Source organism: Alligator mississippiensis, chromosome 11, assembly GCF_030867095.1.
Source record: "Alligator mississippiensis isolate rAllMis1 chromosome 11, rAllMis1, whole genome shotgun sequence".
NCBI lineage: Eukaryota > Metazoa > Chordata > Crocodylia > Alligatoridae > Alligator > Alligator mississippiensis.
In genome coordinates this window covers 12,766,397-12,791,981 of record NC_081834.1, presented here as the reverse complement: position 1 = coordinate 12,791,981, position 25,585 = coordinate 12,766,397, and the positions used below count along the sequence as shown (strand labels likewise).

Sequence of the window (25,585 nt, the reverse complement as noted above, 5' to 3'; positions counted from 1 at the left end):
TTGGCTGCGGGCGGATGGGGAGTCCCCGCCCCCTCCCCTCCTCTCTCTCTCCCGGCTGCTGGGACGTTCTGAGCCCGGGGTGCGGGCGGCGGCGGCGGAGCGCGTGAGTGCAGCTGCGCTGGGCTGGGCTGGGGGCTGCTGGGCTGCACTGGGAGTGCTGGGCTGGGGGCTGTTGGGTTGCACTGGACTGGACTGGACTGGGAGCTGCACCGGGCTGGGGGCTGCTGGGTTGCACTGGGAGTGCTGGGCTGGGGGCTGTTGGGTTGCACTGGACTGGACTGGGAGCTGCACTGGGCTGGGGGCTGCTGGGTTGCACTGGGAGTGCTGGGCTGGGGGCTGTTGGGTTGCACTGGACTGGACTGGACTGGGAGCTGCACTGGGCTGGGGGCTGCTGGGTTGCACTGGGCTGGGCAGTGTGCAGGACTGGGAGCTGCACTGGGCTGGGCACTGCATGGGGCTGAGGGTTGCTTCCGCCCCTGCCCTGCCGTGCTTTGTCCTCCCTTGACTCGGCTGCACCGTCCAGGTCCTTGCGTCCCAGCCCCTGGGGTCCGGGCTTTGCCGGCGTGGCGAAGCTGCGCCCTGCCTGCCCATTTGCACCCTGGTCAAGTGCATGATGAGGGGAGCGGCCCCTCCTCCCTGTGCCAGGGGACGGTGGAGGCTGCTCCCACGCTCGCAGCTCCTGATGCCCCGAAGCACCACAAAGCCTGACCCTTCGCAGGCATGGAGTTGTCGGGAGCTGGGGAGCGCGGGGGGCAGCCTCTGAATCAGGGCTTCCCTGGTCTGGCATGGCCCAGGCTGCAGGGGGAGCGGAAGAGGGGGAAAGGCCCCCGCGCTCTGCCCCTGCATGACAGACCACAGGGCGAGATGGACCTGTGGTCCGCCCCACTCGGCACCCGTCCGTACGCTCTTGTCACTTTGTGGGAGCCCTGGAGCAGAGTGGCTCCAAGAAAGCAGCACGTGCCGGCGGGCAGAGAGCTGCTGAGCGCCCCTCGCACGGAGAATAACCCGGTGCAGGAAAGGGGGGCGGGCGGCGCGGTCCGGGTGCTGCTGAGGAATGCTTTTGTGGATGTCCAGGGTAAAACCAAAAGCTGCGCGCACCTCGGATGCGAATAGCGTGGCTTCCCCCCCACCTCGTTTAACTTCATGCCCCTTTTAAACTGTGCGTACGGTTCTCTGGGCGGCAGATCTTCCTGAGGAAATAATGAGCTGCAGAAATGCTGTTTTAAAGCCTGCAGTGGTGTTTGAATGCCTGATTTGAACTGACTGATGGAGTGGAGAGAGCTTCCTGTCCGGTTAGGACCGTCTCTGCCCTATCGCCTTGTGTTCCCAGGGGCCCCTTGGTCCTTCAGAAGTTAGTCTTTTTTTTTTTTTTTAATATATTCTTGGCCCCATTAATGCTGTTTTTTTTTTAAATCCCGAAACAAAACAAACGCTGTGCTCAGGGGAGCTGCTCACCTGATCCTCTCCGAGGAGTCACCTGTCTGGTACGGACACATTTCCAGATGTAGACACGGCTGCCAGTTTTTCCTCGCTGCACAAACAACCTTTGTCTCCTGTTTATTTTACCCTCTTGTGACCTGGTGCTTGGGACAACTCGCCTATTGCACCTTTTGGCCTCCCTCCATCCTCGACCTTCTCCTCCCAAATGTGTTTCTCTCTATAGGATGAGACGGATGCAGGGAAAAAAAAGTGGTTTATAACACTGTGCTGTGTCCGTCTCCCTCTGTTTCCCATCTCACGTTCTCACCCGCCAGCCTGTCTCTCTGTTGCCTGATATTTTTATCTAACCTACATAAGAAACCGATGTTTGTAAAGTGTCAGGCGCTGTACAAATGGCAAAAAATAGTCGGTGGTGCTAGACTGGTGTCCCACAGGTGGTCCCTTCAGGGCAGGCAGGCAGCATGTTGATGGAACAACTTTGGGAGGAACTTGCGCTGCCTCCTTTCCTGGCACTTCTCTCGGACTCTGGCCTTCCCTTAGTCCAGCCGTGGGGTCCGCGCCGCAGGATCTGGCTGCTGCTGGTGTATGATTTCTGTCTTTCTGTAGTTCTGGAAGAGCCTCTCGGCTCCATGCTCTGTTTGATGTGTCATATCAAATGTTATTTGAAAACACATCTCCTCTCCTTTGCTGCTTTAATTTCTCTTGCCATCTGCTACCATTTTTCTCTGGAATAGGATTGCACTCAGTGAAGTGTTTTGGGATGTAGCTGAGATTCGGTGCAAGTTTGCTCTGTGCTTTTTGAAAAGCATTGTGTCGCTGCTGCTTACAGCCTAGAAACGGGATCCTCATGTCCAGAGCTAGAACTGAATTCCCTCTGGAGGAAAAATGCCGCAACCCTAGCGTAAAGAAACACGACTCTAAGCAGTGTCAGGAAAGGGAACAAGCCCTAATGACCTTGCTGGTACTTAGAAATGTCATCGTTTCATAGATATTAGGGGCTGGAAGGGACCTTACAAGATCATCAGGTTCAGCCTCTTGTGCTAGTGGACAGGAAAGACTGCTGGGGTCTAGTGATGAAAAGGCCTGTTTTACCTAGTGGCCAAATACGGCCTTCCTTCCCCTGCTGTATATGAAATTTTCTGTGTTAGTCGGTGGTTTAACTTGTTCTCCGTGTTAGTCACCCCAGGTTTAAATGACTCGAGTGATGGGTTTTCTGCCATACTCCTAAGTGATCTTCAGCTGGGGAGTCACCAAAGGACAGAAGGCCTTTTTTCAACCCCCAACAAGAGAAGGAGCAGGCTGGTTCAATGTGCAAGGGGGAAATAGCGGAGGAGCAGATGGATTCTACCTGTCGTGTACTCGTGAGAAAGTGAAAATGGGCCTTGTACGGTCAAGGCTGAGAGAGGAGTCCAAGTCATTATCGGTGAATGATTGATGATAGCATCACTTGTCAACACAGTCTGGTGGCAGGGCTCAAAAGTCCTTCTTCCTGCGGGCCAGCTGAATGCTTTCAGACAGGCGTTTATTAGGTGAAAGTTCGGAACAGGAAAGACCAGATGAGGCCACCTGCCGGGGTGGAACAAGGCCGGCAGAGCTCGGTGATACATGGAGAGAGGTGTGAGCAGTTCGCTGGGGAACAAGTCGGGCAGGTCCTGGCCCCATGGGTAGGTGGTTGAAACAGGCTGAGCAGATGTGGTGTGTCCAGGACACTGGAAGGAGCTGCTGCTCCCTGGGCAGATGGGGGTGTTGAAAGGGCCAGGTTACAAGCACAGATGTCAGCACTTGTTAGGGAGAGCAGGATCTAATCCCATCCCTTGTAGCCTGTAATTGAATTGCAGCAAATGTAGCCCGTGCTGCTTAAAGCTCTGGCTATGGGAATGCCTGCTAGGAAGCATTTAGCTATAACAAGCAGCCTCAGGCCCCCTGACGTGACCTTTAACTACCATCACATCAATGTGTCTTTGCTCATCAAGTTTATATTCCCGCAGCACCGCTCTGGGGAGGGAGGGCTGCGCGGGCTGCATTATTCCTCCCCTCTGAGTGTGGTGGACACATTGCTTCCCTTGTCCTAGGACCCTGAGCCATCTCAAATTGCCTGCTCATTAAAACCAGTGGTCCCTGCAGAGCCTATTGGATAGTTTGTGAGCCAGAGGTGAAGCATGCATCATACTACATTGGAAATCCCATTAATGTCCTGTGGATTGGGGCAGAAATAAAATGCTGTATCAGATAATAGGTGCCTCTGCAGTACTCCTGTCCCAATATAGTCACTGGTAGTTTAATTCATGCGACTCAGTGCACTACATAGCTCTGAAAGATAAGAGCCTTTTTTTTTTTTTTTACTTTTCCCCTTAGCTGTGGTTTTTTCTCACCACCCCAATAGCCTTTAATTTCCATCAGAGATTTGATTTCTACCTGGAAAGGGGTGAACACCCTGTAGCCCCATGTCAACACTAGTGGGTAACCAGTTCTGGAGATGCACGGCCCTCCCAGACTTGTGTGGTGTGCTGAATCCATGCCAGACCTGCTGTCAAGTGACTGCTACCAAGCATTCCTGCCTAGCAGAGATAAGGAGGGCACCAGGTTTTCTAGCCAGGAGCTGAATTTAAATTCTGAATTGACAGCCATGAGCTGGAGCCATTGTACTAGAGGCTGTATAAATACAGCCCAAACAGGGTGTCTGGTCCCAAAAAGCTTCTAAGTGCAGTGTCCATGTACGTCATGAGTACGTGCAATTGCACATGTTTTAAATGACCGTTCCCCTGCTCTGTGTGCAGATGAAATGTGCTGTGGGCATCATTTCAGGAGGTAGAGGAATGATAGGATTTTTCTATGGCAGATGATTTTGGAATTGGCCATGTTGTATTAAGCATGCAGCATGCAAAAGGGAATGTAAGGAGCTGGTACCTGGTTCCTATTTCCCACTCTCCTGCATGTTTTACAGGTCAGGCTCCAAGCCTTACATCCCACCCCGGGGAGGCCTGGTCCAAAGCTTCTTGAAGTCAGACTTCCTGCCTTAAACAGGCTTTGGATCAAGTCTCTGAACATGCAAGTGGCAAGAGTGTCTGTAGCGGAGGCTTTGAGCATCCTGGGCATCCCTGTTCGGTGCTCCGCAAACCAATATCTGTGTGAGGACAAGGTGGGAGAGACCTGTCTGCCTTTTAGAGCCATGTTGTCTGCCACAGTTGCTCTGCAATTACCTTGACTAATTGCCTTGTCCCAGTGCATCTCCACTGAGCAGAGCATTGTGGCTTTGTGAGATGGAGCCCATGAAGAAAGGCCATCTTTCAGTGGACTGTATTTGCCCCGCTTGGGGTAGAGGGAGCAAGGGCATCATGATGAAATGGGTCTTTTCCTTCTTGGCATGCCTGAGCATAATTGGAAAGACAGGGGACTGGAGGATGGAGACTTGCTAGCGTCATCAACGGCTCAGCATCCATCTTGCAAGCGGACTGTGATTGATTTAGCTGAAGGGAATTCGTTCGCTAATTGAGCTGGAGGGCCGGCTCGGCGGACAACCCCCCCAGCTGCTTCTGAACTGAATTCAGAGCTCTGAAAAGATCCGCTGGGCTGAGATGCAGCGATTAAAAGCTATTGTCCTCAATCTCAACTGTGGCTAAAAGTGTTATTTCTCCCAGTTGGACGGTGGTTGCAGCGAGCATGTTCCCAGTACTGCCAAACAAAGTGTTTAGTAATGAGCATGGACAAAACCCACCTTTCTTATTAAGCAACTATTATTAAGCTATTCCTTTTGGAGTAACTTAATAACAAGCTTTATGAAGGATTTGTGGTATGGAGCAGTGAGCAAATTGGCCTGCGCATCGTTTTTCACCAGCTTTAATTGACAATGAGCTCTTAAATCTCTTTATTTTTTTTTCCAGGTACCTTTAATTTGCTTTGTGTGGCTTGTTTGGGTTAGATTTACCCGTTTCCGACAGGTCCAAAGCATCCGAATTTCATCCTCTTTTATTCCTTCCAGATATGTAAAAATGCAACTTTCTAATCAGGACAACCTGAACCATTATTTTTGGTACTTGGGCATTCATAAGCCTTTGGGATAACTTTGGAACTGGAGTCAGTGGGGGAACAAAAGGGTGGGATAGCACGAAGCGGCAAAAGATGCTCTTAGATAGGCTGGAGCATGAAGGTGGGATGGTCAGACTGTGTCTCTGTGCTCTGAATCATTTGGATAAAGCACCCAGAAATTTAGCTGTCTGCCCAGGACTTCTCCAGAAAGCTGGTGTCTTGGATCCTGATGATCTGGGCTTGAAAACCTATGTGATTTCTGTTTGAGGTGAATCGGCCCAAAGGGACTGCTTTGCATGTGATGTGACTCTTCCCTGCCAGGCTGCATGGGCCTGCTGTGAGAATGAACAGCAAAGAGGGAAAAACCTGAATAGGGATGTTTCAAACGGCCGTGGTTCTGGGTGGGCCAGCGCTTCCATGTTTCAGTCCAGTCGGCCCTACCTGCTCCACTTATTTCTGAATGTGGCTTTGTCAGCTGGCCAAATTCTGCTCTGTTGCAAAAATGTAGATCCCAAGTAACTTTGCCGCCTGTGGGAGAGTTGCGCTGCCTGTCAATTATAGGGTGCAAATCATACTTGCATCATTGCTGCATTAGTCATCCTGCTAGGACAGGGAAGAGCTAACTTTACAGACGCCAGCAAGGCCCTGACTTGAGCTGAGTTATGCTGGATTCACCCGTCTGTCGCCCAGAACAAAGCACAGCTCCTGGCGTCTGGCATCAAAATACTTGGTCGCTGTGGACAGGCACCTTGGTGGAAGGTCCTTAGCTGGAGGTAGGTGGAGACCCTGTCCTGTCTGGGGCACCTGGCAGGCACCCAGGTTGCCCGTCAACGGTTGCAGTGTTGTACTAAGTGTCAGTCACTATTTTTACTCCTCCCGTCTCCAGTGCTGTTTATAGAAAGGTGATATTAGTAACAGACCTCTCTGTCCAGGGCTCCTGATGGGATGCAGTGCAGGACGTGGGGATGCCTGGATTTCTGGTCTCTAAGGCAGATCCGCTTGTATGCACCAGGACATAGTGGCTTCTCCTGAGCGGTGCCGGGGAGCTGCAGCTTTGAGCTCTCCAAGCGGTGTATTTGGAAATTCAATTCCAGCCATGCCTTGCTGCTTAGGGAGAGTGAAATGAAAGTGGCAGATAGGTAGCAAACATTTAGAGCTCCAGTTAAAGCTGTGGCAGCTTTAACTCATATGGTTTATTCTCTTATCTTCCCTACTTCTCTTCTCCCTCCTGTCTTTCTTACAAGGGTTTCTTTTCCCTGTCCTGTTGGCCAGTTCTGGTGCTGAACCAGATGTTTGATCCAGCTGCCTTTGAGCAGCAGGCAATGTGAATAACCGTCTCTCTCATAGATGGAGCACGCTTCACTCCAAATCATTTCACCACCTCCATATCCAAGAATCACACTTCTTAGTGGCAAAATCCAGCCACAGCTGGGGTATGGCTTCTGGCAGCTGCTTTAATCCAGTTCACAGCATTTCCGCACACTTTTAGGAGAGGAAGCAAAGGACTCCCTCTTTAAACAAAACGGCACATCCATTGTAGGGTCCCGAGTGGTGGGTCTGTGCGCTGTGAAAGGGGTGGAGGTGCAGAACTGCCCAGTAATTCTGTGTGGCTGAAACCAGCAGCGCTGCAAACTTGGACATGTGGTGTTTATATAGGGCTGTTAATGCGGCGGGTGGAGAAGTGGAAGAGAAGCCCACAATTTAGAGGGCATATAAAAAACAAAAAAACCCAAAACATGATAAAGGGTTGGTAATCACCAGAAAACTTCTCTTGGTGCTTCTAGGAAGAAGTGTTTCTTCAGGAAGAAATCCCCCCTAAGGGTTAGTATTGCAGCATTTGAGGGACTACAGGGGATTTTTATGCCTTTCTCTGAAGTGTCCAGGGGTCCAGGCACGTCTGACCTGGTGTAGAATGAAAGTCATTGCCGTCGTATGGTCCAGGGCAATGGCAGGGGCAGCAGTGTGGGTGCAGCATGAGTGGGTCACAGGTTGCTGCCACTTGGAAGGTGAAAATCTGCTTTCCTCCTTGCCGTCGTGGTGCTAGTACTGTCTCTGGCACAGCCCAGTGGAAATGAAGGATCAAAATCTCCTGGCATTTCTACTGGTGCAGTTCCCTTGATTGCACTAAGATGTTCGGGTCTAGATGAGAAAAGCATTTGTCTTATAACTACAGTGGTTGTGCCTGAAGCCAGACACTTCTGGGTTTTTTTATGGCTGTTTAATGCCCTGGCCCATGTGACTGTGTTCAGTGCTGATCTTTTGTGTATAAGTGTATGCACAGACAGCTGAATTTTCCCTCCACTCCTTATATCAGCTCTTTCCCCATCCTGATCTGAGGTCATTTTTACAGAGAAGACACTAAAACGCCATATAGGAGCTGCTGGGATACTCTTAGTCTGACCCAGTAGCACACGGTGCCCTGCCTGCAGAGATGGTGTCCCTCCGATCTGTGCCACGGCTTACCCTGCCTCCCTGCCCAGAAGTCTTAGGCTTGGGTGACCTTGTTCTTGTTTCTCTGAAGGCTTTAAATGCAGAGCATCTACCACAGCCCATGCAAAAGGAGACAAAGAAGGTGACGGGAACAACAGAGACAGCAAAAATGAAACGGAATAAATGGAAAGGGAAATTGAGAACACTCTGGAGCCAAAGCCTTTGATCCCAGAATTGCAGAGTTAGCATTTAAACACTAATGAAAGCCCCTTCTGAACAGCGCACGCTGCCCTGCATGTGAATCATGGCAGACGGGAGGTGCAGGTTGCAGCAATGAAGACGCGGGTCCAAGGTTGCCTGGAGAGTTCACAGCTGACTTCCACGATTGCTCTTGCTTTAGTTTTCAATTGAGCTGGTCGAACAGAAAATCATCTCTTGCTCACTCACCCTCTCTCTGCTTCTCTCAGATGCTGACTGGTGACTAGAAGTGTAGGAGGATTCAGTTCATGAAGGCTTGTGGGGCTTGTGTTACTCGGGTGTGTTCAGCCAACCACTCCTGGTTTTGGGGTGGGGACAGGGAGGGGAGCCGACTCCCAAAATTTGGTAGTATCAGCATGTCAGGAATGGTCGTCAGACCAGAAATGCATGCTGGGGAGCGCGTGATTCTCAGTTTGGTACTTTCCTATTAAAAACGAAATAAAACCCAACAAACTTGATTGTCCAGTCGGGAAGCAGGAACAATACCGTCTGACCCAACGGTTCTCAACCTCTTTTAGACTCATTGAACCACTTGTTAGACTCCAGGCACCCTTTGGAAAATATCTTCTCTGAAGATCTGCTTTCTTGACTATGGAAAAATAGTAGCCCAATTCTTCTGTTGCAAAGAATTCAAAAAGACCGCAGCCAGCCAGACTGCTTTGGAGGCTATAGAGTCCTAGGGGAGATCGCTGGGCTTATCTTGTGAATCCTGTGTCGGTGTTTGCATTTAGTGCTAATATTGCTTGCCACCATGCATCACCCTTAAAAGGATCTCGCAGCATGCCAGGATGCTGTTGACTATCGTTGAAAATCACTGTGCTACACGGTGGCAAAAACTATCCATACCATTTGGTGATTCCTTAAAGAAATGTGGAGATTTGTGAACAAACTCCTGCCTAAAAAAAAAAAAAAAGCTGAATTTATTCCAAGTCCAAGCTGGCCTTTCAGGTGATGCTCATACAGGGACAGGGAGAAAAGTCAGTAGTAAGGTAGCTTTGTGCCTCCCCATCCTTAGCAAAAACCAGGGACCTCGCAGCACAACTTAGAGGAGCATCCGGAAAGGCACTTTGCAGCAGCCCAAAAATACGGGACTCTGCTAGCTTCAGTCACACCCTCCATCCTGCCGTTGTCCCCTAGGCTATATGGATGTGCCGTTATCCACGTGCTGAACCAGGGAAGCCCCTTTCCACAAGCAGTATTCCCCTGGGCGCTGTTCCCTCTTAGGGCACCATAGTGCCATCGAGAGACTCTCAGCTGGGTGAGGGTACTGAAGCCATGATTTGAACAGAGAATTCAACCAGGCCTTGCCCCTTGCTCTTTCCACTGGCTTTGTCCCTTCTGGAGGCTGTTGAGACAACAGCATTTGTGAGCTGGAGCCTGAGGAGCCTTCACTCCTGAACTTTTACCTTTGTCTCCAATTACTTTCCTCCCCGAGTGGAAGGTTTTCCAGAGCTCCCCATCTTAGTGTGTTGTAAGAACCGTCTCCTGTGTGGAGGCTGAAGTGAGCCAAGGGAATGTCCGAGCCAGCAGACACCTTGGATAGCTGACAAAAAACCAGTGCTCCCAGGCTCTCGTCCATATGGAAGAAGGGTTATCGTCTGCCTTTGCCTTCGCAGTGGGAGCCTGGGGAGACAATGCAGTGTTGGTTTGTATAGTTCCCATTCAAAGAACGAAATGACTGTAGCATATGGGTAGATCCAAGAGCCAGTCTGCTCCAGCCAGTCCGTCTGCTATTTGAGCTGAGGCATGGAAACAACAGAATTGGGTCCACTGTAACGACCCATCCTACTGACTGGCCTCATGCTAAACTGAGGCTACAGCTAAGCCTGCTAGGTAACCTTTTGAGCTCTGAGGTGGGAGCTCGGACACTGTCCAGTTTCTTCTGTGTACAAAGTGTTTTTCACCCAGAGCATCTCCATCTTTCTCTTGCAGCTCAATAGATAGGTAAGGAAAACCTCAAAAATATCCCAGGTCTCTCTGTTTCTTTTTCAGCAAAGCCCCTAAGAACCTGTGCTCAAGTCCAGCCCTGCTCCACAGGCACTTACATTTAAGCCTAAATACTTTGCTGAAGCAGGGCTGTGGACTAGCCCTGCCACATTTTAATTATCCAGCGCAGGGGGTCATCTCACCTGTGGATTTTAAAAGTTCACAAGGTTTCTGGAGTTGGGAAGGAACTAATCTGGGAAACTGCTCTTCTCTACTGTATCTGTCCATCTGGTATGTAAGCGGGGCTATTACACGTCACTTTTTTTGAATGGGCTAGGAAAAGTCCTGCTTGTGCCAGGTTCTGGGCCGGTTTGTGATTTGCTCATAGCCAGAGAATGAGAAGCTGCTTCATTTCTACTCTTGCCAGCTGTGGTAGGAATCAAACCCAAGTCATGAGAGATTTCAGGTCCTTATCTTTGAAAGGGAGATCGTGTAAGTCGGCTTCACTCCCCTTCAAAGAGACTGGTTTGTTGTGGCTCCAGAAGTTGGAAACGTCTTGCTAGAAATAATGCTCCACTTTGGTTCTGCAACGTGCTTGTCCAGCCTGGCGGTGGTCGACAAGGACGCGTCATAACCCTGCGCCTCGAGGGACCATCGGTGAGAGGGAAGGGCTATTCTCTGCCATGGCCGGGTTGGTCTTCAACCGGTCCCCTTTACGGCAGAAAAGCCAGTGCCTGCTGTGACACGAGTGACGTGGACATCTGTCCCACTAGGGACTGGGCTGAAACCCACCAGCTGATCTTGCAAGCAGCACAAAGCAGCCGTGAGATGGAAATGTGGTTACTACCTACCGAGGCATGAGCCACTGTACGCATGGGACTGGGATTTGAAAACAATCCCGGTGACTTTGGTGTCACTTTTAATATTTTATTTAGGTACTTTAGTTCCTTAAAGACTTGTCCCTTCCATTCTGAACAGAGACTTTTTCATCCCTGAGGCTCAGGGAAAAACTGATCCTATTCTCCCTTTCTGGACTCCGCTGTTTCCAGGGTGTTCTTTATTCCTGGAAAATGAAGTAATCCGTAATCATACCAAAGATTAATGCATCAGCTCACAGCTCAGGTCTGGTAATCAAAGAAAGAAATAGATTAGGAGGGTGTTTTCTGAGGCTGTAGGAATGGCAGGCTGAATCGATAGCTTTTAACAGACTCATAAATATTTAATTTGTTTTCCTCAGTTCGGCGCTCAAAGATTATATCACTAGAATCAGTATTAACCCTTCAAAATTGGTACTGCTCCCAAGCTGTGCATTGTTGCTAGAGAGATTTCCCCTCGGTGTTCAGCTCGGCTGTTCCAATAATGCAGTCGCGGTTCTGGAGAGAGCTGGCTCTGCTCGCAAGTGAAATGAGTTTAGCAGCCTCAGCACGAGGTGTTTGGGGTCTTGGGCAGGAGTCTGTGAATGGCAAATCAAAATCTTCTCATTAATGCAGCTGTTTGGGATGGAGGCCACTGAGCAGGGACTAACAGCTGTGCTTTGCTCCAGCTGTGCTGTTTAGCTTGGGAAACTGAGGATGTTCCCATGCTTATGACACAGCCCCGTCCTCTGTGCAGTGCAGTACACAGTGCAGTAACTAAGTGCAGGGGGTAAAGAAATAGAAACACACACACATGTCACTGCTCATCCCAAGCTTTTCATTTTGGGTTTGGGGAGGTGGGAAAATGCTTGGGCCACTGATGGGGACCCCAGCAGACTTATCTGCACCAAGCCTCTGCAGAGTCTTTGACCTGTGAAGCGTGGGAGCACTGAACTGCTGCAGCTGCCTCTGAGTTGATCATCTCGCCCCGTGTCCGGTGGGGCTGCCATGCTGTCACCGGACTCGGAGGGTTTCATGCTTCTCCCCTCTGTGGTTGGCTTTTCAGATCACCTTGGCTGGTAACAGGAGCCTGAGGCTGTTTCCTTTTGCCCTATAAATCGTAGGGCATGCTACACCTGGCCTGAAACAAAGCCTAAATGCTTAGCCTGGTTCTCATCAGGGCTCCTCGACTCCTCTGACATGGTCTGCACCGTATCGCTGGTCTCCCCAGAGGAGAAGGGCTCAGCATTTGGCAGCTGCCTGGGAAAAACGAGCTGCCTTAGCTGAGACGAGACTCTGTCTTGGTCTGTCTGATTGTGTGGGCAGGGACCTCTGCGGTGAGCTAATTCAGCGTTGCCGACTCCCGTGATCTGTAGGGGCTCTCTCTTGGTGGGATCAAGAGACTGCAAAATAATCTCTGCTTTCATGGGAGGATGGGGAGTGGGAAATAAGATTCCAGCTTTCAGGGTGGCATGCTGTTTTCCAAGTGCCCCGTCAAGCAAATTCAAAGCTGCTTATGCTTATTTTTCTTTTTCACCTATATTTTATGAATGCTTTTGAAGACTCTCTTGATTATTTTTTTTTTTTTTAATGGGCTTGGGGGGTATGTGGGGGCGTTTCTCGTGATTTCCAAAGACATGCGAGGTGACAGCGCTGTGCCTCTGGCTGAACAAGTGATACTCGACCTGCGAAGGAGTGTTTCAGTGGGGAAAGGAGCAGAAAAGGAAGGGCCGCTCTGCTGTTGGAAGAACGGGGCAGGCAGAGTTGAACCCAATTCTTAAAGCAATACAATTGCATCTAAATCAGTCCCTGGACCCTGACTGCACTTCTGTCCCTGTCCCCAGCACAGTGCATGTCCCTGTGCACTCTGTTCAGTTCTCCTGGCCCCTCCATACAGCCGGTCCAGCACCCTCAGTGGCAGTCTGTGCAGATACTTTCAAAGACCAAGTATCCTTGAAGTTTTCAAATTGTTTGGCCTGATTTCTTAATATGCCTGGCCTCTAAGCTTGCCCTCTGAGCCCGGATTTTAGCTGCAGAAGCAATGCCAGGAAGTTTTATGATCCGACACAAGGCAACTGTCTGTGCCAGAAGGCCACATCACCCCTCTATACTTGTGACAAGCCAGGGCAATGGACAGAGCGGGGCTGTGCAGCCACAGGCTGTTGGGAACGTGTGACATCACAACGGGTGACATCACACTGGCCATTGTGAGGCTTTGTTGTGGGGCTCGATGTATGAACTAGGACCTGGCTCCTCAATAAAGTGAGGGGTAGGGGGAACTTGTGAGAGTGAAGCTCTGTGGGTAAGTCTCCCTCACTCTTAGACACAATCTCCTGCAGAAAATCCGTCCGTGGATGTTTTGGAACAAATGGCCTCATCGGATCCGGTCATGCAAACTCTGTGAATTTGTCTGTGCTATTGTGCTCCATCCATATTTAGCCAAGAAGTACAGGCATCAGATAGCAACTGCATGAGATAGTGCCAAGCAGAGATGCCTGGGACAATGCTGTATTGCTTCTGCCTGTCTGGGAGAAAGCACAAGATAGCTGTCTCCTGTGTCAGATAGCCGGGCGCTGGCCTGTTGTATAAAGCAGATAAGTCACGTGGAAGTGTCTGCTGGGATTCAGCAGCCACAGACTAGCATAGAAAGATTTGGCAAAGTCTGAAATCTTTGGCTGCCACTAATAGCCACTTATCCCATAAATAAATGCAGTAGCAATCTCCTTTTCCAAACCTGCAATAATCTCTCCTAGATCAGAAGGCAGCGTGACCTGACCTGAGCCAAAAACACGCCCAGTGCCCTTTACCCTGGAGAGACGGCCTTTTTCCTCTTGGTGGAGGAAGACCGAGTGCTCTGCGGTTTGCCTGTGTGCCCCTCAGGGGCTGATCAGAAAGTTTGCTGTTTCGTTTTGGGGTTTAATTGCTTCATTTTGGAGCTTGATTGTTGAAGCTGAAATGCAGAGCGCTCTTTTGCTGCCATGATTACCCACTAATTGAGCTCTGGAAGAGTAATGGCGAATTTTGAAGGTGCGTGGTAAAAAGCCATGCAGATCCAGACTGCGGAGCAGGAGCAGAGCTGGGAAGGGCCCATGCTGGGCCACTGGGCATGTTTTGAGATCCATTAACAGATCAGTGGGAAGGGGGGAATTCGGTTCAAAAGATGTCTGCACTGTGCTCCCAGTTCTCACTATTGCTGCCTCTCATCAGTAGTCCCCTGACATTACACTTTATTTTCTCTGTTTCTCTGTAGACGATACCTCCGTCATCATGTCAGTCAGCGTCCACGAGAACCGTAAATCCCGGACTAGCACCGGCTCCATGAATATCTTACTCTTCCACAAAGCTTCCCACCCAGACTGCGTATTGTCCCACCTCAACACTCTCCGGAAACACTGCATGTTCACTGATGTCATCCTCTGGGCCGGGAACAGATCCTTCCCGTGCCATCGGGCCATCCTGGCTGCCTCCAGCAGATACTTTGAGGCCATGTTCAGCAATGGTCTCCGGGAAAGCCTGGATGATGAGGTGAATTTCCATGACAGCCTCCACCCGGAGGTGCTGGAGCTTCTGCTGGACTTTGCATACTCCTCTCGCATCATCATCAATGAGGAGAACGCAGAGTCCCTGCTGGAGGCCAGCGACATGCTTCAGTTCCACGATGTCCGAGATGCGGCGGCCGAGTTCCTCGAGAAGAACCTCCATCCCTCCAACTGCCTGGGCATGATGCTGCTCTCGGATGCTCACCAGTGCCGGCGGCTCTATGAGCTGTCCTGGAGAATGTGCCTGGTCAACTTTGAAACCATGCACAAGAGCGAGGACTTCAACAACCTCTCCAAGGACACGCTGCTGGACCTCATCTCAAGCGACGAGCTGGAGATTGAGGATGAGGAGAAGGTCTTCAAGGCTGTCCTCCAGTGGGTGAAGTACGATTTGGATGAACGGAGGGTTCACCTCCCAGAGCTGCTGAGAAACATGCGTCTAGCCTTACTGCCTTCAGAGTGCCTCAAGGAAGCCATGGCTTGTGAGAATGTGATCATGGCCGATGAGAGTAACAAGGTCATCTTGGACGAGGCTATTCACTGCAAGAAGAAGATCCTGCAGAATGATGGGGTGGTCACCAGTCTCTGCGCCCGGCCTCGCAAAGCTGGGCATACCTTGTTGATCCTGGGTGGCCAGACCTTTATGTGTGACAAGATATATCAGGTAGATCGCAAAGCCAAGGAGATTATTCCCAAAGCAGACCTGCCAAGCCCAAGGAAAGAGTTTAGTGCCTGTGCCATTGGCTGCAAAGTGTACATCACTGGCGGGAGGGGATCTGAGAACGGGGTCTCAAAAGATGTCTGGGTGTTTGACACCGTGCACGAGGAATGGTCCAAAGCTGCCCCCATGTTGATAGCTCGGTTTGGGCATGGCTCAGCTGAACTGGAAAACTGCCTGTATGTGGTCGGTGGCCATACCGCAGTGGCTGGTGTCTTCCCTGCCTCTCCCTCTGTCTCCTTGAAGCAGGTGGAGAAGTACGATCCCACAGCCAACAAATGGACCATGGTGGCCCCGTTGAGGGATGGAGTCAGCAATGCTGCCGTGGTGAGTGCCCGGCTCAAGCTTTTTGTCTTTGGCGGGACTAGCATTCACCGGGACATGGTCTCCAAGGTGCAGTGCTACGACCCTGCTGAGAACCGGTGGACGATCAAAGCAGAGTGCCCCCAGCCCTGGCGCTACACAGCAGCTGCTGTCCTGGGCAGCCAGATTTTCATCATGGGAGGTGACAGTGAATACACAGCAGCGTCCGCCTACCGCTTCGACTGCGAGACGGACCAGTGGACTCGCGTTGGGGACATGACTGCCAAACGCATGTCATGCCACGCATTAGCCTCGGGGAACAAACTGTACGTGGTGGGAGGATACTTTGGGACTCAACGATGCAAAACGCTGGACTGTTACGACCCTACCTCAGACACGTGGAACTGTATAACAACCGTGCCTTACTCGCTCATACCCACGGCTTTTGTCAGCACGTGGAAGCACCTGCCAGCCTGAGAGGCGTTGGCCCACAAGCCCAACCAGGTAAGAGGATGTTTAACCTGACACTTCGCTGTTACCACCTAAATGTGCATCTCTGCTCCACACCAAGATTGCTGGGTCTAGTCTTGCTCCGGGGGGTGTCCCCATTTCCTAACAAGCTGAGTGTATCTTAGAAAGCGCAGAAATGTAGAGTGATCAGACCTATAATGCTGTAGGTCTGACACCTCCATTTGCTCTTGTACAGTAATTATTTCAAACCAATCCTTTTGGTGTCTTTTGAGACTCAGACAGCTTTCCATCCCCAGGTGCCCCAGGGAGACACAAGCAACATGTTTCTATCATGCTTCTAATAATGCTTGTATAGTAGACCTTCTGGGAGACATAATGGTGATTGAGCGCTTCAGAAATGCCTAGACAGCTTGTCTTCTGTGCTGGGTATCTGGGTAATTGCTTGATGCTGATGAGTATAGACATGAAGGGCTTAACTGTTGGTATGCTGGGGGGAGGGGAGCAGGGATGTCCAAGGTAAAAAGCACTGGTGCATTTACATTTTGGCGTGTGGGACAGGAGAGGCCACGATGCATTTGTTTTTTGAAGGTCAGATGTGACACCAGAATGATTATACACCATTCACCATATGCATGTCCTTCCACAGCAACTGATGAAGTGAGCTTCAGTCCAGAAAAGCTTGTGCTACATATATCTCCTTTTGGTTAGTTTAAGATGCAAATCTGCCCTGCCTATCAAATACCTCCCCTCTTGCCCTACAGACTCCAGTGTGAGACATGGTTGGGATGGAAGGGGGGTAGTAGCTGGGAGCAGAGTGCATGTTACTCAGGAGATGCTCGGTGAAAGGCATTCGCACTCAGTCCCAAGTCGCTGTGGGGCTCTTTCCCTTGGCTGATCACGGTAACAGGGAAAGCGCTGTTGGAAAGGAGGGGCAATGGAAACTTGGACAGGAGGGCTGGCAGCTGCTTTCCCACTTGCTTCTCCAGGGGTGGCCCAGCTACCATGTTGGTCATGAGTTTTGGGTCTGTTGTTGTGTCATTAAAATCACCCTGTAGATTATCCATGCAAAGTGTGCCAAAGAGCATCTGGCAGGTGAAAGGCGGCGCTTCCTAAAAGCCTTCCTGATGTTGTTATAAGGCAAATATGGATCTGGGCAACATTCCCCACTAGCTTGCTAGGAAATTTGGCACCACTTCTTCCAGAATGCTTGGCACAGATCCTCCACCACTGGGATGCCTACTGTCCTGTTTGCACGTCAGGCAGCTGATCAGGAGAGGATTTGAAGCCCTGGCCAGGCCCTGGGATGGAAGGGCGTAGGTGGATTTGCAGGGTTTCTCTAGAGGGTGTTTATCCCAAGAAGGTGGATGGGGGTTTCTGGAGGAGGCCTCCTCCATATCTGCATTGATATCCAGCTGTCATTTAAAATTCCGTAGACCAAAAAGTAGTGCTCAAGGCCTGTAATGCCCTGTTAACTCCTTGTTCCTGCTTAGCATCAGGGGTGTGCCTCGGAGTAGCAGAGCATATGGACATTACAGGAGCCTTCTAGGATTTCCCCATGAACGTGTCCTAATGCCAGCTGGGCATAGGGGATGCTGCTGACACTTCCATCTGACATTTGCCCGCTGCCTGCCTTTCGGAGACCGCCGGCACCTCAAGATAGAAACAACCAGAGCTTTGGGTTGCTCTTGGATTTGAGATGCTGGGCTGGACTTTGTGCGAGGCACAACAAGGGTTAACAGGAGAGCGTGCGCCGCGTTTCCAGCACTGAATTATAATGGCTTTCCCAAATTCCCCCCTGTGCTTCTCACGTGTTGCCTAGCATCTGTTGCAGTGGCTCAGTAATCTAATTAACTGCTGCTCGGCTATTAAATATTGCAGCAAAGAGTGTGAGGACTCCATCGTTTTCTGTTCAGGTCAATGGGGCCTCCCCATAAGAGCCATCCTAGAGCTGAAAATTAATTTTCTCAGCGAGCTGGTCGCAGGCACTTCTGAATACTAAACCTCTGCACCAGCCACACATGGGAGTGGGGCTAGGGGCTCTTTAGGGTGGAGTCAGGTGCTGCTGCAGGTACTGAATTAATTCCTAGCTTGGGTTTCCAGCACATGGAGGGGCACAAGGGCTGGCCGCAGCCACATATACCTGCTGAGCTTCTCCAGTCTCAGTAACAAGTGCGGTTTTCTCAGCGATTCATTTTTAATCAATGCATTTTCGAGCAGTTCTGGGGCTTCAGTGTTCCCTTGCCGCCTGCGGTCCCAAGCCCTGGACATGTGGAGGAGGAATAGGACGTGACGCTGCCCAATCTGGCCCTGGAGTGACCTGCAGAAAGCTGGTGGGAAGTGCAGGCTGCAGTATGAAATGCTTGTGGTGGCGTTACTTCTCTTGGGCTAGAAGAGGCTGTTTTAAAACCACCTGCGTTCTTAACAGTGAGCATCCCATCGCCAAGATGTGGGGTCTTTTTGTTCCCTTTATTTATAAACTCATTCACTGTCACGTCCTTAAGTAATGAGGGCTTCTGGAACCAAAGCTCCAAAACTGGAGAGTAACGTCTGCGGTTAAACGTGTCTGCCCGGAGCGACTATCCCACGTTGCCCAGGCTCAGCCCCCAGAGGCTTGTCCCAATTTGTGATGGGCTTGGTGGAAAAGCTGGGAAGATCCCTCTGGCAAAACAGCCCTACTCTGAGGGCTCCAGAGTCAGGAGCTGGAGACAACGGCTCCAGGATCTCTTGTGTCTTTGGCCACCATCTCCTTGAGAGGCTCCCAGGTTATTATGGGAGCCCGTTGCAGCTCCCAGAATCGGGGACTCTAAACCGATGCCTGCCTTGGCATAGATAAGGGCAGCTGAGAGGGGATCGTGGCCATCTAGCTCTGACCGAGCGCGGAGAGCTGGACTCTGGCAACCTCCACTTGCTTCCCTTCTTGAACTCCTTCTACTCTGTCTGCCCAAGAGGAATCAGGCTGTGACCAAGGGTTGACGGGGAGCGCTCTGCTGTCTGTAGGGCCCCTGGGGATTCAAGGGATCAAGGTAGAATATAGGTTCACCTGGGACGTTCACCCTCGCCGAGGATGTCCCACCACTTGGTGTCTGAGCGGGACGCAAGAATGGTGGAGATTGAACAGGATGGTGTGGCACGCAAAGCACGTATTTGTAGACTGCGATTGTTTGGAAGCAGACCAACTTGGTACCCCCAGCCTGCTGCGGTGCTGGGGCAGGGAGTGCCATGGGGCCTGCCAGGGAAGGGCCCCCCAGTAAGCTCTGGAGAGTTGGAGGATGCTGGGAGGCAGTGACTGCCCTTCTGCAGCATGTCTTGGATGTGGGCAAGGGCAGTGTCTGGCAGGGTTTGACCTTTGCCCTTACCCCCCCTGGATTAAATATGAGGGTGCACACATTGTGGGCAGCTCCGTGTGCCAGTCCAGCACAGAGGGATCTTCCTTCCCATTTCTGCCTGGCAGCTGAGGAGATGCCTGCTGCAGGTCGTGTTGGCTAGGACCATCTTGCGCATCCAGGGCACTGCTGTCAGTAGCACCACCAGCTGCTGGTTTTTTCAGCGGGGTCTAGTCTGCGGAGACCTGGAGGTGGAGACGAAGCCTTTCCCTTGTGCAGAAGCAGGGCAGAGCATCTGGCCCGTTCTCTGAGACCAGCTGCGTTCAGGTGCATCTTCAGGTTTCCCAGAGCACCCACATATCTGACTATTTTTTGAGCTTCTACAGTATTCAAGCCTCTCTGCTTCTCAGCATGGTAGAAACCTCACTGCTGCTGCCCTTTGCTCTGTTTACACCAGCTCTCAGTAAGGAGCAAGATATCCATGGCTATTCTTTGAAATCCTGTGCTTTCAGCCTGGTACACATTGAACCAAAAGCCAAGGCATGTTTGGCCTCTTGGGGCCAAGATGAACTTTCATTCTTCTTGGCTGCTAACTCTGTCCAGCTGGTTTCACTGTCTGGAGCCCAGAAAACTTTCCCCGCATCCTGACATTTCTGCCATCACCCACTGTGATCAGGGAAACGTATCGGGGACGTCCGTCCCCTTGATGGACCTTCACATTCATTGCAGCATGGCTTTGCAGAGCGCTAGCGTTGGGCTGTTTAACCACACGATAAAGCATAGTTGGAAGGTTTGTGCTCAGGAGAGGGAGAGGGTTTTTGCGGGGGGTTTAAATACATAAATGGGAAGTAGGCATGTAACAGGTTGATCCATCTTTTTTTCCTAGGGCCATGGGTGCCTAATGGTCCACATATGTCGTCCCCCCCCTGCAAAATGCTGATCCACAAAGCTCCCAATCCTACCTTACTTTAGTTTGAAATGCAGTAATCATAACTGGGACAAACTTGTTTCCAGGAAGAAGCTTGATCTCCCACTGGGCCAGGTTTCAGCATAGGCCAGTCTGCATCAGAGCCCCTTTCCGCAGGGTTCCCACCAAGAATGCAGTGTGACAGTAAAGTAAGTGCTGATCCCCACCAGTAATTCCAGGGATCAAGGGTAATTAGCAGCTTTAAAAGGAAAGGCCTGATCTTGCCCAGCACACGCAGCCCTGCAACTGATTTCTGTGTCTCAAGTGATCGGTGACCCATGAAATAATAACATTTTATTGGTCTTCTGCGAGGCTTAAAAGTGATGCAGGCCCTCTTTCTTCCCATTTGGACTTTTTTATAAGAGATCTGCTCAGCGTTTCACTCTGTCTCACTCTCTGAATACTCACTTTGCCTCTTTCCCATGGTACAATATTAGTTTTGTTAATACTTCCTGCATTAAAAAGCAAGAGAGACACATTATGAAACTGCCCTGTTTCACTTTGGGAGCTGGGTGAGAATGAGCAGATTCGATGCAAAGAGGCATGTACGAACTCCAGAGATCTTCAGTAAGGACAGGATAAATGCAAATCAATCGGGAGCCTGATTAGCTGAGTAGGACAGGCTGTTCTCTTGCTAAATGAAGAACAATTAAAGCAGGCAACATTCAACAAAAGCAGCAGCACCAGCGAGGACAGCTCTGCCCCTGGAGCAGCAGGAGGAGAGCATATATAAGAACGGGCTTATTCCATACGGCTTGTCTGAGGAGCTTATCAGTGTGGGATGTAAGGGGTCAATTTGCAAAGGGGCTTAGAATTGGAAAGAGAAAAATCAGGAGGAGCTTTATAGCCCAAGAGTTAGGGCTTTCATCTGTGAGTTGGGAGGGTCAGGTTTCAAGTCCTGCCCCAATAAATATTTGATTTATTCTTATGGTACAGAACAGCTTCATAGGAGAGAGAGAGAGAGAGAGTCGTTTTGAAATCCTCCCATCTTGGTTTGGGCACTCTTCCTGGGTTCATGTCTCTGTTTCAACGCTGGTGGGGTTTGGATTTATAAACAGGTCTCCCACCTGCTGCAGAAGATGAGATAGATGAGGTGGGGGTCTCGGTGCTGCTTCCTGAGAGCGAGCTGACCTGCCTTAATTGTTAAACTCCAGGAGGGGATTAATGCGTGAGAATTTCTGGCCAAGATGCATGCCTCCCCCTGGCCCACAGTTAGGCATCTAGCTTCCTTGCATTTCCTACTACCTGCTCAGGTTTGTCTCCTGCTCACTTGCTGCTTTCCTTGGTTCCCTTCCTGTGCATCGAACTCTCTGTATGGGGCTAGCTCACGGGGAGCCTGAGCTGAGGACTGCGTTGGTGCAGGACGTTCAAAAGGTGGGCGCTGCCGGACTGAGCATAACTAGTGGTTGGGGCACTCCAGGCTCTTTGGGATTTGTAAGATTTGAGGTTTATGTCCCCAGCTACAAAGCAAGCCTTTGAGGCTGGGTCTAGCATAGCCCCTGCGCCTCTCTGAGCACAGTTATAGCAAAGGAGTGGCTCCCTTTGAGACACCTCGCTTCTGGCTGTCCGGCACCTTTGGCTCGAGCTGGGGTTGCACGCAGCCGTGCCGTAGCCTTGCATCTTCCTGCCAGTAAAAACGCAAGGCTGGGGCAGCAGCTGAGCGGTGGTTTTGAAGCTCATCCGTGGCGCTTAAGTGGTGGACTTAGGCACCTACATAGCTTTGAGGATTAGGGCTGGGTGCCAGTCTCAGAGCTATATTATAATTTAAGAGGCCACAGTCGCAATAAACTTCATATCTGTTCATCAATTCCTTCCCCGGGTTATTTAATTACCCCTTAGATAACAAGCATTTTTAAAACGTAATTCACTGCTTGCCACTTCTGCCTTCTCCCGGCTCGGGGCAGTGGGAACGGGCTGGTCGGACATTCGTACCCTGGCGCTGTCCTTGGTTAATGAGCTTGAGTTCTGGGTTTCCAGACCCCCCAACCTCAGAAAGCTGCCGGCAATCATGAAGTTGTCCAGGACCCAGCTCTGGCCATGCTCAAAATGCTGTAGCTAACGTCATCTCATGGGTGCGGCCCGTTTGTCATTTCAATTAATCATAATCCTGAGCGCCTAAGTCCCAGATTAGCGGGGTGGGGTGTGTTGTGTTGTGTTGTTTTATTTTTTGTCGTGGCTCATGGGAAAACTAATTTGCATCTACTTAATGGCAAAAGCAAGGCAGTCACTGGCTGCAGTGTAAGAGCAGGTGTTTATCTCTGAAGCCTGTGCACGGGGCGCAGTGGGAAGGGAGTGGCTGGCCGCAGGAACCAAGCGTATCGATATCGGGCTTCTCCTATACCTGGACAAACAAAAAACACCTGGAGCCTGCGGTATGGCTCCTGACTGCACTTACCAACCCCTTGGAAACTTCCCATCTTGTGTGGTTGGTGTCGAGGGAAAAGGGAAAGCGCGTCACTTGCTGCTCCCCCAAAGTTCCCAGTTTTCTTCCATTTTCCACTTCCATGGGGTTTTTTTGGAGATCTCCTAGCCAGGGCTCAGGGTTTTTGCCAATCACGATACACTCTGAGATGTCCAGTCTCTTCTCGAGCTCAACTCCCCTTCTCTCCAGAACTGTCTTGATGACCCCCCCATCATTTCTCGATCACCCCTCATGATTTCCACCCCAGCCCCTTCCCTGCAAGACCCGCCAAGCGGCCGTGGGCCCAGGAATGCGGTGCAATGAAGCAGACGTGACAAGGACTGACAACTCAAGGGTTTCGAGGCTCTGCAGACGGGGAAGAGTGTGCAGCCCGTTGTTTCCCTGGGGGACTGATTAGCCTTGGTTGTGATCTCCTCTGCGCGGGAGGGATGTGCTTGGCTGGGGCTGTGGTAGACGAATGACATGCCTGTTAATGAGCTTTCTCTTTTTTGCCTCCCCAGATGCCAGCGTCACGTTCACTTCCCTCCCTGCCGGAGCCTGATTACCGCTGCGTGCGCAGCATCTTTTGTGGCCCGTCCCTGGCACCGGGACAGCACGAGGGCTGACCTAGGAACTAAACTGCCCCACGTGGGCTGGGACGGGAAGCTTCATGAAGCTGCTAGTCTACCTGCTGTGTGATCAAGAGACCGAAGGGAAGTGGAGGAGGTGCCGGTTTGCAATCCTGTGGGGTTACAGCCATGCTCTACTGGAGCTCTCGCCTGCAGTTGTTGGGTGGGGAGGGAAGTGGGCCTGGCTTTGCTACGCTGAGAAACATGGACATTGCTTTAAGCCTGTTTGGTAGCAGGAGGTGGGAGTAATGGCCATGCCCTGGGGTAGCAGCGTAAACAGAGCTGGCTGGAAGAGTAAGGCCGCTAGTGCCATCTGTGCCCTCTGGAGATTGCAGTAGGCTCCCGTGATGGTTTTCGTGTGTGTGTAGGAGCACATAGCACAATAATCTCATTAGGTGCTTTCTTTGTACTGGGTTGGGGAAGAAGGGCAGTTTCTACGTGTTTTTTTTTTTAAAGCAGTGAATGTTGCCAAGTGCTTTATATTGGGGGCCACTGCTGTTTAGCTGACTTTAACTTGTTTTAAAGACCTGGCGGGCGAGGGGGGTGGGAATGGTTATGGACTGTGGATGGAGGAGGGATTGGGTAATTCGGCTCTGGGCTCAGCATGGGTTAGAAACTTTGCTCTCTGCTGGGCCCTTCTGCTATGTCAGTGCCATGCTACTGCAGCAAGGTGACCCAAATACCAGCTCCCATTGCCCTGCAGTGAAGGCAGCCACTGAAACTTAAATTGGGAGCCCCGACTCATAATTAAGATAGCCCAAGCAGCTGACAGATCAGCCAGGTGAGGCAGGGGCTTGTTTTGAAATTGGGAGCATTTGCCTTGCACGTTCACCTGCCTTCTATTTGCAGCCTGGTAGCGTGCTGCACATGGCTGCTGCAAAGAGATTTTGCACCCCAATAATGTGCCAAAATACTAGGATGTGTGTTATGCTGCTCTGGGCAGAGCTGAAACTTGCTGCATCTTCAGTGCCTCCCCTCTGCACGGTCCCGTTCCCCAAACACTTGCACAAATGGAAGCGGTGCTAGCAAATGAACATAGGATTTGCGGTTTCCACACCTGATTGTCACCCCCCTGAGTAGGGTATCCCGCCTCTAGCAGCTTGACGCTTCCGAGAAAAGCAAAACTGAATCCAGTGAAGCATCACACCACTGGCGCGGAGAATGATGGGTGGGTACGGAGGTGAGGAAAGCCCTCCTCACCCCTGTGCCACCCAGGTGAATGTTTCTGGCCATGTTGTCCTGGTCTAAATTACCCATGTTCAGTTCTTGGAGACCTTGAGTGTCACAGGTGAGCTATGCATTGGTGCTGTTTTCCACATAATAGCCACTACTTCTTAGTGTCCCATTGTCCCCCTTGCGGGGGAGGTCTCTTAGACTGTGGCTCTTGACACAGAAGGATACAGCTTCTTACTGAGCCGGAGGCATTTCCCTTGCTGGTTGGCCACAGCTGGAGATGGGCTCTGCACCTGGCCAGCCCGCTGCCCTCCGGCGTACAGCTATTCCAGCATTCCTGTGAATACTTTGAGCTGTCCTTTCCTCAGCGGATTAGCTTAAGCTGCCGCCTCACCAGCCAAATGATGCAATGTACTGAAAGCCCTTGACACAGCCTCAAATAACAAAGGCCTTTCAGGAGCCAAGAGCTGCCTTTGCTGTCAGGACGAGCACACTTTGTACACAGGGACCTCTGTACCGGACAGATTTATGTTTCTTTACATTTTGTAGTTGGCTCCCAGATCTCTGAAAACTTGAATAAAACGGTCTGGGAAACCATTTATGTCTGTGCTATGGGAGTCTTATTTTCGAAGCAAGCTGGATTTAGGTATAATAACAGGGCTGAGGAATAATCATACGCTTCACACGTTGTGGTGCCTCACGGCTGCATTTCATAAGCAATTCCATTTAACCTGGTTAGGTATAATTATCTTTGCAGTTGGGGAAACTGAGGCAGGGCATGAAGTGTGTTGTCCCAGATCAGAAAGACATATTGCAGCTCCTCCAGAGGCGAAATCAAGGACACGACTGCATCAGGCTTCCAACCGTGAGACGAGGTGCAGAAGCGAGAGCCTTGGTGTCTGGTGCCAAGCAGATTTCAGTGGTCGCCGCTAGACACAATCCCTCTTCAGGGGAAATCTGTACTATGAGCGAAGATGCAGAGAAGAGCTCTGACTTCTGGGTTTTCGCTTTGCCATCATCCAGCTCGTCTTCTCCTGACTTCTGCAACGCTGCAATGCTGGAGGGGAAAGTTCATGTTCTAGCTTCCCTCCGGTCTTGCACTGCACTCACCACTGTGGTCTCCTCCA

At 51.0% G+C, this 25,585-nt stretch overlaps 1 protein-coding gene across 3 annotated transcripts; it reads left to right on the top strand.

The window, feature by feature from the left end:
* On the top strand, window positions 1-25,055 carry KLHL25 (kelch like family member 25). 3 transcript variants are annotated; one of them, XM_006271173.4, is made up of 3 exons: window positions 1-103; window positions 14,185-15,998; window positions 23,178-25,055. In XM_006271173.4, exon 2 carries the CDS (start codon window positions 14,202-14,204, stop codon window positions 15,969-15,971), a length of 1,770 nt encoding a protein of 589 aa, XP_006271235.1. In that variant the 5' UTR covers window positions 1-103; window positions 14,185-14,201; the 3' UTR covers window positions 15,972-15,998; window positions 23,178-25,055. The 3 variants fall into 3 exon arrangements, with proteins under 3 accessions (XP_006271235.1, XP_014461603.1, XP_014461604.1); XM_014606117.3 differs by lacking the exon at window positions 1-103 and adding an exon at window positions 453-1,484; XM_014606118.3 differs by lacking the exon at window positions 1-103 and adding an exon at window positions 6,124-6,239.
* The last annotated feature ends 530 nt before the right edge of the window (window positions 25,056-25,585 follow it).